This window comes from Postia placenta (assembly GCF_002117355.1).
Source record: "Postia placenta MAD-698-R-SB12 unplaced genomic scaffold POSPLAscaffold_15, whole genome shotgun sequence".
NCBI classification, from domain to species: domain Eukaryota; kingdom Fungi; phylum Basidiomycota; class Agaricomycetes; order Polyporales; family Adustoporiaceae; genus Rhodonia; species Rhodonia placenta.
Genome location: NW_020169846.1, coordinates 723,813 through 736,991, shown reverse-complemented (window position 1 = coordinate 736,991; position 13,179 = coordinate 723,813). Strand labels below are relative to the sequence as shown.

General features: G+C 50.6%; 5 protein-coding genes across 5 annotated transcripts; 4 read left to right on the top strand and 1 right to left on the bottom strand.

The window, feature by feature from the left end:
• Nucleotides 1-2,340: 2,340 nt before the first annotated feature.
• POSPLADRAFT_1049519 (hypothetical protein) lies at nt 2,341-3,027 on the top strand (the record flags this gene model as incomplete). Its single annotated transcript, XM_024479771.1, has 2 exons — nt 2,341-2,525; nt 2,580-3,027. The coding sequence occupies 2 exons, from the start codon at nt 2,341-2,343 to the stop codon at nt 3,025-3,027; spliced, it is 633 nt and encodes a 210-aa protein (XP_024335090.1).
• A 789-nt stretch (nt 3,028-3,816) lies between these two features.
• On the top strand, nt 3,817-5,030 carry POSPLADRAFT_1154290 (hypothetical protein; the record flags this gene model as incomplete). The annotated part of the gene is made up of 5 exons (XM_024486835.1): nt 3,817-4,091; nt 4,162-4,227; nt 4,470-4,554; nt 4,607-4,851; nt 4,889-5,030. The coding sequence occupies 5 exons, from the start codon at nt 3,817-3,819 to the stop codon at nt 5,028-5,030; spliced, it is 813 nt and encodes a 270-aa protein (XP_024335089.1).
• A 3,132-nt stretch (nt 5,031-8,162) lies between these two features.
• POSPLADRAFT_1049518 (hypothetical protein) lies at nt 8,163-8,746 on the top strand (the record flags this gene model as incomplete). Its single annotated transcript, XM_024479770.1, has 4 exons — nt 8,163-8,243; nt 8,269-8,335; nt 8,448-8,533; nt 8,579-8,746. 4 exons carry the CDS (start codon nt 8,163-8,165, stop codon nt 8,744-8,746), a joined length of 402 nt encoding a protein of 133 aa, XP_024335088.1.
• A 373-nt stretch (nt 8,747-9,119) lies between these two features.
• POSPLADRAFT_1049516 (hypothetical protein) lies at nt 9,120-9,727 on the bottom strand (the record flags this gene model as incomplete). The annotated part of the gene is made up of 5 exons (XM_024479769.1): nt 9,120-9,192; nt 9,279-9,313; nt 9,370-9,429; nt 9,482-9,613; nt 9,671-9,727. 5 exons carry the CDS (start codon nt 9,725-9,727, stop codon nt 9,120-9,122), a joined length of 357 nt encoding a protein of 118 aa, XP_024335087.1.
• A 756-nt stretch (nt 9,728-10,483) lies between these two features.
• On the top strand, nt 10,484-11,151 carry POSPLADRAFT_1049515 (hypothetical protein; the record flags this gene model as incomplete). Its single annotated transcript, XM_024479768.1, has 3 exons — nt 10,484-10,558; nt 10,691-10,715; nt 10,904-11,151. 3 exons carry the CDS (start codon nt 10,484-10,486, stop codon nt 11,149-11,151), a joined length of 348 nt encoding a protein of 115 aa, XP_024335086.1.
• Nucleotides 11,152-13,179: the final 2,028 nt, after the last annotated feature.

Genomic DNA, 13,179 nt, shown 5'->3' with positions numbered 1-13,179 from the left:
GTATAGGACACCTTCAAGTTCGAGCATGTGTCCTAAAACCCGGCAGGAGCTGAGCGCATAGGATTGTACGTGGATGATTCCCTTGATCAACGATGTTTGCTGAGCGACTACGCCGCACCGCGGGTGCAATCTCACTGCCATGATTGGCTGGTCAGCCCTTCGCGAGCTGATCAGGTCACGATCGCACGCTTAAGCGACCGTTTTCAGCCACATTTGGGCGCTTCATAATACCACAAAGTCGCTTGTCACTGTCTCGCGGCATTTAAGCGGCATTTCTGAATAGACTTACGATTGATGAATTCCTTGGAAGTCGTGCGTAATTTCAAATTTCATAGTAATGCAGAGCAAAGTGCCTGATGTGAACATTGATCCTCAGCATTCATCGGTTGGCCTGAGCGCCGGCCTGCATCCTCGTTCATGGGTGAATCAGACGGCCGCTCAACCTGAGCTCAATAGTAATGCAAATATTGTCTGCTTGTTGTGTGTAGTGCATAATGAACATGCGTGTATAGAGCAAGACCTGGTGGCAGGAATAATCTACAAACGAAGAAGTACCCGAATTATGCTACTACATCGGAGAATACGAACCTCGTGCGATGGAAGCTGATGCGCAGCTCGGAGGAGGTTGTGTTCCACAATAAATCTGTATCCATTTTGCACGGCTCAGCCGGAGAGTCACTACACTTGATCCCAATTAACTAGTCAGTCTAGCCAACATCTGAACTATCCTAGCCATTGTGTGATCTACTTAGACAGAGACATGGTGGGAAGAAAAGCTGACGGATGAAAAGGTCCTCCGACTTTGCGACACGTTTGCAAAGCCAGAGTCTCTCTACAAATTTACCTTACGTCCGCGACTACTCTTCATCTCCGAGCCTCTTCGAGCCAGTGTCAGGACGGGCATTTACTGGTCACAGGAGCACGAAGCTCGTACAATGAGAATCGCTCGTACCTGGACGTCAATCCCCGTCCTCGGGCCTTTACGTTTCTCCAAGCACAAATGATCTGATTATGGAGTGCGTCAAGAGACACGTACTCGATAATCGCTAGCACAGCATGAGTGTCTGGCGAAAGCTTGTCATCGCATGCACACTCCGAGATTACGTGCGCCAGCTTAGACATCCACGGATTGTACATATTGACGTCCAGGTTCCCGGTTGCTCATAGATGATCCATCGATGCTAGAATGATGATAGGGTCTGGCAACTGGTGAATCCAATTTCCTGGCTCGATGGGAGATTGCGGACTACTAAACGGTCCCACGAATCCCACATGAACTGTCCGCCGTTTGCGGGTTCTAAACCGATCCTCGTGCTTGATCACGAGCACCTCCATTTGCGGAATATCACTCTGGGCGACGACGGGAAGGCGTAGTTAACTGACTGGGGCTGTTCTCGAGCCTATCTAGCTTGGTTTGGGACCTGTAACATGATGATTCGCCCGAGGAATAGACGGTAGACATGTGTGCGGCGAGCTGGTATACACACGAGGGGCGCGTCTTTGCTGTATATTGGGCTATGCCAACAGGTGCTCATGCTCCTACACTGACCGAATAACGAATTGACGCGATAAATCTCGTGAGCAATAGGACTCTGAAATATAGCTCGATCCGGTACTCATTACCCGCCTACTATAACAGTCTCCCTTATTGAATAAATTGGGAGTTGGGAGCGTGTTAGTTGTCACAGCGTGACTCCGTATCGAGGACAGCACGACATCAGCGGGTACTGTCTTGAATAAGCTGGGATGAAGGGACATCGATTCCAACAAAAGCTCTGCTTCTAGTGTCCACGGCGTACACGGATACAGCGCTCCGTCAGCCAATCTCCTGGTGAAAGGCGGCCGTACGTCGGCTTCAAGTGTTTGGAATCACAACGGAGTTATGATCATTCCCGCCTTCAAACTAAATGTGCGTGGTATGTTCCCGTATGTGAGCGACCCTGATCTGCGAACACCCCCTTTGGATATTATCTAGGTTTCCGCACAAAACAGGTCGATTCCTTAGCAGTGTGTTGAGGTTTTACTCCGTATCCCGTGTATTTCTGTATACCTGCATTGGTTTTAGTTTTACCGACTGCATGGAATCAGCACGCCTACTGCCGGCGAGCAAGACCTCGACGAGCTGTTGAGAGCATCTTGAAGAACCGCGTGCCATTAGCGTAGTCCGGATCAGTATTTCAAAAAGTTCCGTTCATCATTTTCATAGAACTGTATCTAACTGACCGAATTTTATGGCCGTCGGGATACGAAATCAGATTTTCTCCGTAGTATATAAGTTTCCGAGTCCTGTGTGGGGGGCTCAGCCAAGTCAACCAGAACGTTCCCCCACTGATATCCATCATGCACCCCGCTTTGATGCATGATATCGGAACCAAATTTGTAGACGGTGGAGGCTCCGATAACGTCTCGACTTCCAACACTACTTCCGTCACAACCGCTGACAAGGAGCGGACAATCAAGCGCGTTTACTTGGCTTGTACGCGTACATACGACGTCAATAAATCCGCCTACTCTTACCATTGGCGGTAAGTGCGGGCGCTGGAGTATCTATCTTAAGTTTCCCACTTACGTTGCCCTAGACTATTCTTCGAGCTCAACCTCCCCGTTGCAGTTGGAGATCTTGATGAGCAGTATCTGAGTCGCAGGGCATCAATCGAGCTCCATGTGACCCTCTTGAGCAAGGCGACTGGGTTGGCAAATACAATCGCGATAAGTCGACCCTACGATCTTACCCGGAATCCTATCGCCACCAAGTTCTGGGACATCGTAGGAGAGGGGTGGACCGTCGCTGACATGCTTACACTTGTCATCCAAGACAAGAAGCGTTACAAGTTTCGGTTCGACGTAGCCAGTGGGAGCGGTTGTGCCAACTGGTGCATAACTGTCCTCGGGGACATCGAGGAGGCGGGGAGGTTGTCAGGTGGGGTGAAGAAGACTGCGGAAGAGTTCGTGGATAACACAGCCCGCGAGATAAACGACGAGCGCGGGATGCCCCTGGTGTCGCCTAAGGGAATTTTTTATGATTGATACGGTGAGTACATTTCGGGTCAGGGCGCCAACGGATCATTACCAATTTGATTCTCTGCACAGGCTTCTTGTGTCGCCTTGATACAATGGGGTGTATAAAGTTGCTCACGGCCGCGTTCGCAAGCCTCGGGTTCACGAAGCACTGCATATTGTTTGATGATTCTTGAGTCGTGTCAATAGATGCGTTGAGATCTTCTTTGTACCTGTGAAAATGTTCAGTGCAATACAAGAGTGTTATTTGTACCGGCGCGACTCCGCGAGGACGACTCGTTTGAGGGTGTAATAGGCATAGAGTTGCTCAAATCGTCACGGCATGTCACTGGAACCCAGCCTGTCCCTCACCGTGTCGCACGCGCTGATGGTGGTGAACAGATACTTGCCCAACCAGCTCCCCCACTTGCCCGCACCACACCCGAGCCGCTGCCTGCGAGAGACCTCTCTGCGCGATCATCGTCCACGCACTCAACTCCTCGGTCGCCAAAATAGAGGCGAACGACGCCCTCCAGTACTCCATCGACTCCACGGAAGGACAAGGACAATGAGCACAGTCCTACCGAGAGGAAGAGACGTCAGCCGGATTACTCTGCATACAAGGGCAGGGGGCGATATGCCGCTAGTACCAGGTGTGATATTCATCTCGAGGCCTTTGCCTCGTTAAATGACTAAGTATATGCTGCTACCAGCACTGATCCGACCACCATCAACGCGTTGTACGAAATTGACACGCTTTTGACTGCGAATGCTGTCGCGAGGTCTGTCGCTCCCTACGTTCATCTCTAAGAGATATTCATGAACGTCATCGTCAGTATTACGAGGCCGAAGGCCACTGCCCGCTCATCTGCAAGCACCTCTGTGGAGATCTCCACAGTCAACTCCTCCAAGCGCACCGCTCGCGCTAATCACAAACATATAGACGCTGGGGCTAGTCCGTCTGGCAAGGGTAAAGGAAAGGCGCTGTCTTCAGAGCACCTCACCTCCGTCGACCTGGACATTGATGCGGACGAGGCAGAACAGGAGCAAGCCATTGCCAAGCATCGGCAAGAGATTTCGAGGCATCCTCAGCAGTGGGAGAGTCCGCTGACACCTCCAGGCTACTGGGAGATTGGATTCCCTGATACGCAGGAGACCAACCAGTGTGATCAATGAGAAGGCTCGGGAGATGCATGAGCGGAAACGGGCAAGGATCGAGGTTGAAGCCAGGTGCGTGCTATGCCGTAGTTTGCAATGTGTGCCTGGTCTGACGATGGGGTCACTGCAGTCGTGGAGGGCGCTACAGAAAGCGTTGATACCCACCCTGGCATGTCTCTCGCGTTGATTCACATATCGGAATAGTAGGTAACGCAGTTGGTAGGTACCATACTCAATATCGCGCTTTCATCGTCGGAATTCCATGCGCTGTATAGTTTATTCTCAGTCTTGACACAATGTATATGCGAATGCAGAGGACCCACGCGAATAGAGTTGTGTATGCCAGAGCTTTGCGAAACGATTGCAATGTCGCCAACGTACGCTCCAGACAACAAGCTTGTAAATAGAAGTGTCATAATTATATAATGCCATATTTCTTCTTGACGGCCAGACCCACGCTCCTCTCAACAAACCACCGTCCACTCGCCTCTTCGATTTCAAAGAACTTCAATATCGAGAGCAGTTCGTCGTATTGTGCCCTTGTGGGAGGCGAACGGACACCTCGCTCGTAGCACGATATCACGAAGACGGCATCAAAGACGCTATCCTTGAGTGCCGGGTCCACGTCGTAGTCTGCATAAGCAGACCTGACTCTAATGGTCTCGATGTCGGTCAATTGTTTCAGCTTCCAGGTGAGTGCGCCTCCACGGGCAGTCTTCTCCCACCAATCAAGGTCCTTATGGGTCAAGGGGATTGCAATCTATACGAAGGTCGATGTCGGCAACTTGGTCGAAGGTGACAAGCCAGCCGAAGAGCTGGGACTCCACGGCATAGTCCTCGTTAAGGCGGACAATTGTGTGAGGTGGCAAGGGTGAACGCGACGAGGTGGTGGTGCGCGAGCTTCGCTTCTTGTATAAATTCCGTCAGCCAAGGTATGAGTTCATAGTTTCTGGGGAGGCGACACATACCTTCTGCTGTTTGGTGTGAGGAGTGACTACGAGCTATGGTGTCACACGATTGTGTCCACTGTTCACTGTCACGTGCCCACAACTGTGACACAGGCTCACGTGTTCGAGTCTACAAGCTGAACCTGAAGAAGCTGCTGCCTCTAGACTCCGAGCCGCGAGCAAGTTGCTCCTTTCCCATGTCCTCATTCAGAAGACTCACAGATCTAGTCAAAAGGACCTTAAACCCCTGGAAGCCGAACGGTGCACAATAGAAGCCTTATCCTAAAGAATACGTCATCATGTCGAATTTTGCTTCGAGTACTGATCAAAGGCGATTATGTGCTCTTTGCTCTTCGTGTATGTCTGCGTGTGCACCCTCAGACACAATTAACTGTGGGTCTCTACGGAGTAAGCCGGTTCTAGGTCTCAAAGCTCGCAGTCCTCTGCAGGCATTATCGGCTGTCCCTGCTGCTATGTTAGTGCTACGTCCTCCAGAGACAACAGACAGAATCATAGACTTCCTCTGGGATGACCCAGTGTCCTTGAGCAGCTGTACTCGCGTCGCTCGATCATGGTGTGCAGCCAGTCGTTTTTATCTCTTCGGGCGAGTCTGATCACAAAGTCGCACGGCACAGATGAACCGCCGAAACCCATCGTATTGCTGAAACGTGCAGCTGGTCAATTCGAGCTGTGCGGCAGAGACGAACAATGCGATGATTTGCGTAGCAGTGGGATGAAGGGGACTGCGCATGCACCCTTCGCATCTTTGTCATTGAAAGTGAGCGGAGCGACGGCATCAGCGGGCTAAGCACTAGTGGGACATTGTTCTTGTAACGCGCTCTGTCGTGAGGACCTTCGATGATGGTCAACTGCCCTTTTCCTGGATGGCGTTGTCTCGAAAGAGGTTCAGCATTTCCTGCCCAGCAGTCAGGCGACAGGAAGCGCGCTGCGACTGGCGATTGTACATATCCTCTCCATGACATCGGGGGAAATGCAGAAGCTGTTCCCTTGGATGCAGGCGACGCCTTCTGTTCAAAAGTAGACACTGTACGACCTTTGAATTAGGCCATCTATTCGAGCCCACTCGGAGTGGCACGCGTCCCTAGATTTGATTCTGCGCTATGTCGGTGGATCGCTGCGACAGGCAGATATTCCTGTGATTTATGACGGCAAGTCGCCGCTCTTAACACAGACGTTAATACAAAGCAGCTGATGCTATCTACTCATTGTACAGGCGTAGATTCCTGTCTCAACCTCAACACAGGGTTGAGTTCGCTTACGCTATTCTACGACTTAGGAGAAGCTATGGACATTGCCGCACCAAGAATAGCCAACATAGTGAACTCCATCTCCGCGCATTCCATTCATCATTTTTCATTCAAGTTCCGCTGCTCCCTCGACCCCATGTGGACCATTGCCAATAAGGCTGAAAATGACATCGCTCAAATGGGACCTCTAGTACAGGGTCTGATGGCGCGCGATGTCTTCGACTCTCTTGAACATGTAGACGTCTATCTCCTCTGATACACCAATGAAGCGATCAGCCCCTCTGATATAGCCCGATTCCTCAAGGCAGCTGATGAAGCTATGATGAAGACGAATTGGCATGAGCGGGGAATTTTGAAAGTCATGCACGAAATTGAGATGTACAAACCTCCAGCTAACACAAGCGACACCTCGGAAATGTATGCGTCTGTACGCTTGCAGTGTTGGTACGATGTCTAATGCCGCAGCTCTATCACAGGCTGGCGGGGCCTAGCTAGGCAGCTAGAAAGATAAAAACTGATCGTCGCACATCGATGTTACATCATATAGTGCGTGCTTTCATGTCATTGGGACGTCGCTAACAGACTGACATAGATCGTATGTCACAGGTATAGATCAATGGATATGCGCGCTCATAGCGACTGTTATATTCTTTCTGACAATTTCGGCAATGTGTTGGCTTTCCTACTGCAGTGCTCTCACCAAGAAAACACAGTTTCTCTCCGTCCTCAGCGGAACCTGTCCAGTAGACCCTGTCAAGCAGACTTGTACATACGTGAGAGTCCCTCAAATCAGATGGATTCAAGCTGTACGCGCTAGCGATGTATGCTCAAGCCGTGATTATCGCCGGAGCTGTGAGAGGCAGTACGACATTCTCGGGCATCACGCCTCAGACTACGGCCTTCAGAAGGCCTCTGTCAGTCCGAGTGGACTCTCGACCCGCCTTAGGTCATCCCATTCCATCTGATGAGTACTGCATATCAGCCGCAACAACGCCGCTTGCTCTAGGACTCCAGGATCATTGACAGAAGAACCACCGGACGCCTTATAAAACATGTTCTGCACGGGTATTCGGACAATTTGCGTGTCTCAAATGGACTCCTTGATAATGCCGTCCATGATTCGGCATACAAAAACTGAATCGACTGCCGTGCTGCTGAGTGTGGATGCCTACGCTTATGGTGTTCCACCATATTCCAGGATAACACCAGCCCCGCCTTCATCGTTCAACCGCATAGCAGGCAGCTCGCAGGCAGCGTCGCACGTCCGCGTCAGACCTTCGTCACTGACTGTCGTCTCAATCTGCCTCATCTGGGCCTTGAGGCCGTCACGCTGCTAGCTCTTCGTCATCCGCTACTCGTTCAATTGCATTCACGGCATTAGGAGATTAGCTTGCATTTATGGACGTAAAGTTGGGCTGGCGAACAGACTGGGCATCGAGCGGCATTGATCTTCTGCTGTGGACGACCCGGGTGCCACACACACCATCTTCCCATCGCCGCGGCGGTCCTTGTCGTCTGCGAGTCCGGCATGAGATCATCGACTTCCACTTCTGAATGAGGATATGGCTCGCAGAACACCAGCGCTAACGAAGGTTGAGCCCACCGTAGACGAGCCACCACCTCCCTGACCGTCGCTCCCCCCCCCCCGACGTGCAAATGCACCGTCGGGGGGACATTCATTTAAATGCGCACGATAAAAGATACTCATCAGACATGGTCTAATAATCGTAAAACTGTATCTACCAACAGACGCATGTTCTAAGGTACGGTGGGTGTCGCCAACACGCCTGTGATGTACAAATACAAGAGTAGAGTCTCTACAATCGACCGAGCGACATCGCTGGAGGTATCGCTGATAGGGTGGGTAAACACTGTGGGTGGCGCGCACAGCTTTGTAGGTAGCGCACGTACAGATCAAGAAAGCAACAGCGGCAAAGCAAGGTAGCGGTATGAAAGGGGTATCTGGTGAGCTGCTACAGCAGCGAGCGGTAAAATGCAAGGATCCACGCTAAGACGACGAGGTGCACTGGCCCCATCGTCAGATTACGGGAATGGATCGCAGCTGATGTGTGCGCAGACGACACTGTCGTCGAGGAAGAGGCAGAAGCTGTGGTGACAGACGAGCTTGGCGCGCGTGAACTTGTCAGCCTTGCGGAAGACGAGGTGTGAACGCTGCTGGGTAGGGTGACACTGCTGATGGTCTCGTAGGACGAGAAGGAGTTGGAGATGGTGGACGTAGACTCTACACGATTCGACGTGGGGCTAAGCACGCTCGAGGGAACGGGAAGTGCAGAGGTGTCGCTGGCGATGGGCGATGAGAGGCTACCCGACATAGATGTAAGACTGTTGACGAGCCCAAGGTCAGACGTTCAGTGATGTTGTGTGAGCTAAAGCGAAGGGGGACTCACGAGAAATCCGCCGAGTATTGCGTGTAGCGAGACGTCTGGTTGACCATGAGGGATACAGAAGTAAAATTGAGGTAACTGCGTACCCAGTGTCAGTCGCTGCATGATCTCATTCACAAGAGGCTTCGAACAAGGGTAGCAAGATCGTTCAAGTTAACTTCCCACTGTTGCAAAATGTCCAAGGATACAATTCGCGATGTTTTGCCCGGCACTAGTTCTAGCCCAGGGTTATTCCCCATCGTGGGGTCGGACAACAGCCAGAATAGGGCACTTAGGATATTGAATGGCAGTGCTTATGATAGATGTCAAGCTGAGAAGCTCCTCGATGATCTCTTCATCACGCATCATAGCTCCTTCAAAGTACCCCGCGGCCTCAACAGGTCGAATCCGTTAGCGCGCACGGCGACATCCATAACGCTGCTTCAGCAGAGCAAAGGAGATGACCGCAGATAGGTCATATCCCTTGATAGGACGAACGGAATTCCCTTCAAGCGAGAACTTACTAGTCACCAGCGGAAGGACCAGCGGAAGGATCAGGCTAGCAGAATGTATCAGCATTTAATCAGGTACTCTACAAAGATATAGAGGCCTCACCGTGAATACGAGAGAATGTGCGCTCGCGACGTTCACGGGTTCGATCTGCTGCACTGGTAGCTAATCACATCACAGCGTTAGGAGCGCGTCATAATTATACTCGATCACATACCCCTTCGCCATTATACAATCCCACATAGCATGCTCCGATCTTGCTCAGAAGAGGCTGTTCCCCGTCATCTAGCCAGGAGACAGTGCAGGGTTGCCCGCCATAGCAGGCTGAGCTCGCAATGGGCTCGTTCACCTAGACACCGTCGCAATCTAATCACCTCGAAGCCTGTGTAACGCAATATTGACGCACGTATAAGGCTGCTCGAGCCAGAGAAAACCAAGAGATCAGGATAGCAACTGTGAACATTGTTGTAGTTGTAGAAGAGAAGTAAGCCGAAAATCTAGTCGGATGTGAAGATGATGCAAAAGACAGTGTGGAGTTGGTGCAATGAAGGTGGGGTTATGAAGAGATTATCGTATTTGCATACGCCCGCGCTTGAGCCGCGCACAAAGGTCGTGTCGACGTGAATGTCGCGTTGATATCGTGATGTTCGTAACCCGTATCCAGAACAAGACCGCAGGCGGAAGCTTGCAGGTCGTCATGAACATGCGGTCACATGACCGTGCACGTCGCGTCTCGTCGGAAGTCTTGGTCTGACAAAGAACAACTGTCGTACATATACGAGGGCTGATTTATGGGCCTATCCTTTGTCCAGCTATGTAGTACTAGGTGGGAGGGAGTGTACTACAGTTGTGGAAGGCAGTGGTAGACACTATACAGCGAAAGAGCGTGGTATTCAATTTGGTAGTTTACAACAGCAGAGGGTCCCGGGGAAGGGTTCAAGAATAAATACACGTTAAAATTTTCACGTCGTAAGTCCTTCGGCAAAATCGCGACAAAGAGGCGTCACTGTCCATGTCCAGAATAACAAAATATCCCTCTGCAGCAAAAAAGAAATCCTCGTCACATGGCACGTATGGTCTCTGCCATACCTTCTTGAGGGTACACTCCGGCGACTTCTAGAGGAGCCCACATGCCCGGATCCGGATGAGATGTCACCGCTGATGATGCATGTTCTGACAGCGACAAGGCCTGGGGCTTGGACGCGGCTTGTAAGAGGTCATGCATTCGCCTATCCACCTCGCGCGAATCATTTCCTGGTTCGGTCCCATCTGGCTCACCTGCATGGTCGAGCAGGTATGTGGAAGAGCATGACGGAGTGAACGAGGATGTCGTCTGGGATGTAGCGCGCCTAGTGCTCCAGTCGAGAGTATCGTCTGCGGTCGAATCCCGGATTAAATTTGCCAATGTAATGAGTTTAGGGTCCAGCGATGGTTGATTGCCTGGGAAGATGGTTAGTCGAGCTCTTGACACATTATCAGAATACATGTTTCAACAGACCAGAGACATGAGTGCTTTCTGGATACACGCTCGCCTTGCGTGAGCGCCTTCTATGCCAGCAGCACCATGTGATGATGATGATTATAACGAGTGAAATCCCTCCTATAATGCTCCCCATAAGCACATGAATGTGCCGCGAAGACAACGCGACATGCGAATTTGAAGTTGCTCCTTTCACGCTCGACGATGAGGATGCTGACGAGTTACTGTCCGTGATGGTCCGTGACGAGACGGGAGTCCGTGATGAGGTAAATATTGATGAAGTAGCCGGAGACAATGAAGGAGCCGAAGACACATTTGTGGTCGACGATAATGAGCTTGATGAAAGACTCGATGATGGAGACGACGACACTATAGAACTTGTGATGTGGGTCGACGGCGATTCATAAGCAACGACTGATGAGCTCGGCGAGTTCGTACTAAAAGCGCTGGGGGAACTGCCATTGTTTTCTACTGGTGATGTGTTCTGAGTAGAGGAGGGCAACTGGATCGTAGGATGCGACGATGTTGTGGACGTGCTAATGGTGGAAGTCGGTTGCGACAACCCAGAAGAAGGTAACGGGGTTGGTGCAGAAGTAGCGGTAGGATCACAAGAAGCACAGGTAGAGCACGCTGTGTTTGTACACGAGCCCGTCGAAGAGATTGCTGCATCAGACGTCGTTGTATTAGACGTCGAAGGGCTCTGAATCGTGAGTGAGGATTTCATCGCTGCACTTTTAGGGGTCAATAGGATAAGCGGGGGAAATCGCTCGACGAAATGCGGTCTTCAGCTATACAGAACTGCGAAAGTATTCGCACAAAAATTAGTAAAAATTCGCTCCTGGAACATTCGACGCATGCTATCTCACCTACACCTGAACATATAAGAATGCAGTAAAGACAGCGGAGGGTGGGGGCGTTTACATATCTAGAGCTTAGGGAAGACGAGACATTCTTGATATACTGTAGGCCTAGCAACCACGAGTAGCCTTCTATCTGCTCATGAAGACTGCTGTGGCAGAGCAGAACAGATTTCGGGCAGCACATATCACAGGAGTAGCGAATAGGAGGGAAGAAGCAAGTTGTTGATGCGGCTGCATCAGATAAAGTTCATCTTGGCAGAACTTTATCGTTTCGCCGAGTGTAAATAGGGCACACCATGGTCATTCACCGTCAAATGCAGTAGTCGGTCGTCCTAGGAGAAGGGCACTCGGGTCGAATGTCTATAATTCCCAGAATTGCACTTCTCCAGAAAGACGTTTCACGCAGGAGACAACGTAGATGTTTACTTCGTCCTGTCGGAAGTCTGAGTCAACGGTCTCTGGAACAGCTGCACACCTGAGTCAATGCAAGACCCCTGACTCGAGAGCACGACATAGATATCCTCTGAGCAGCAAGGATATGGAACGCACGCATGTCATACCAGCTGATTCGATATGCCAATCTGCGTCATATTAAGCGCTTCTATCACGCTGCAGGGCCTCGTCTACAATGATCGCCTTGTCTGGAAGATTCGGTACTATACTAGCACGATGAGTTAAATGAGCTCGATGAAGAGACAGCTCACTCTAACTGTAGCCCATCAACGGTAAGCAATCCCCCAAATCAGTCTCAAAATGCAGTTAAGCTGCTCAAACTTCTGAGCATAGCCACGCCGCCTATGACAGATGCGAGCAAGATCTGATGACGTTGATGTAGACACGTCAAACAGCACCCAAAAATGCAATCGTGTGAGTCCTTTAAGACAAGAGCGAAAAACACAGAAGTGCATTGTCGGGAACAGCGGCGAGAGATAAGTGGCCGCGGCATCGATTCAGATACACGACTTGAGATGTAGCGTCGTCATTAGACAACCAGTGTTGGAAAACGTTTGGGTGATAGTATGACAAGCTAACACATAGCGTGATGTTGGGAGACGACTGAGCAGGCGAAATAGGACCCCTGATAGTCCTCCCAGAGCTCCGATCCCCAAAAACCCCGAAAATGACCCTAAAAATGACCCACTTGTAGCAGTATTTCACGTTTTATGAGGTCATTCTGTCACCGATCTCCCTCAAACTTGGTGAGTGGATAGATACGTCGAAATATGCACTGTGCCTGAAGTTCCCACGCTTAGATCGTGATAAATCTAATCTTATCAACCCCCGAAACTGGCCACTTTCGGGATCGGACCTCTGGGGGGATTATCAGGGGTCCTGGCGAAATACGGTCTGAAGCACAATACGCACAATCCAATCGGAGCTCAATGTAGGTGGCCATTGATATGACCCTATATTCTGCCTTTGTATAGATTTCTAGCCTCCCCACTTCCTATAGAATGTATTTATTCGAGAAAATGACTTATTTCTACAGCCTGGCAGCTGTGCTAATCAGCCAATATATTGTACAAAATCTTCATATCGTTCTTGTTTGATGTGGCTTTTTGATCTCCGTTTCGC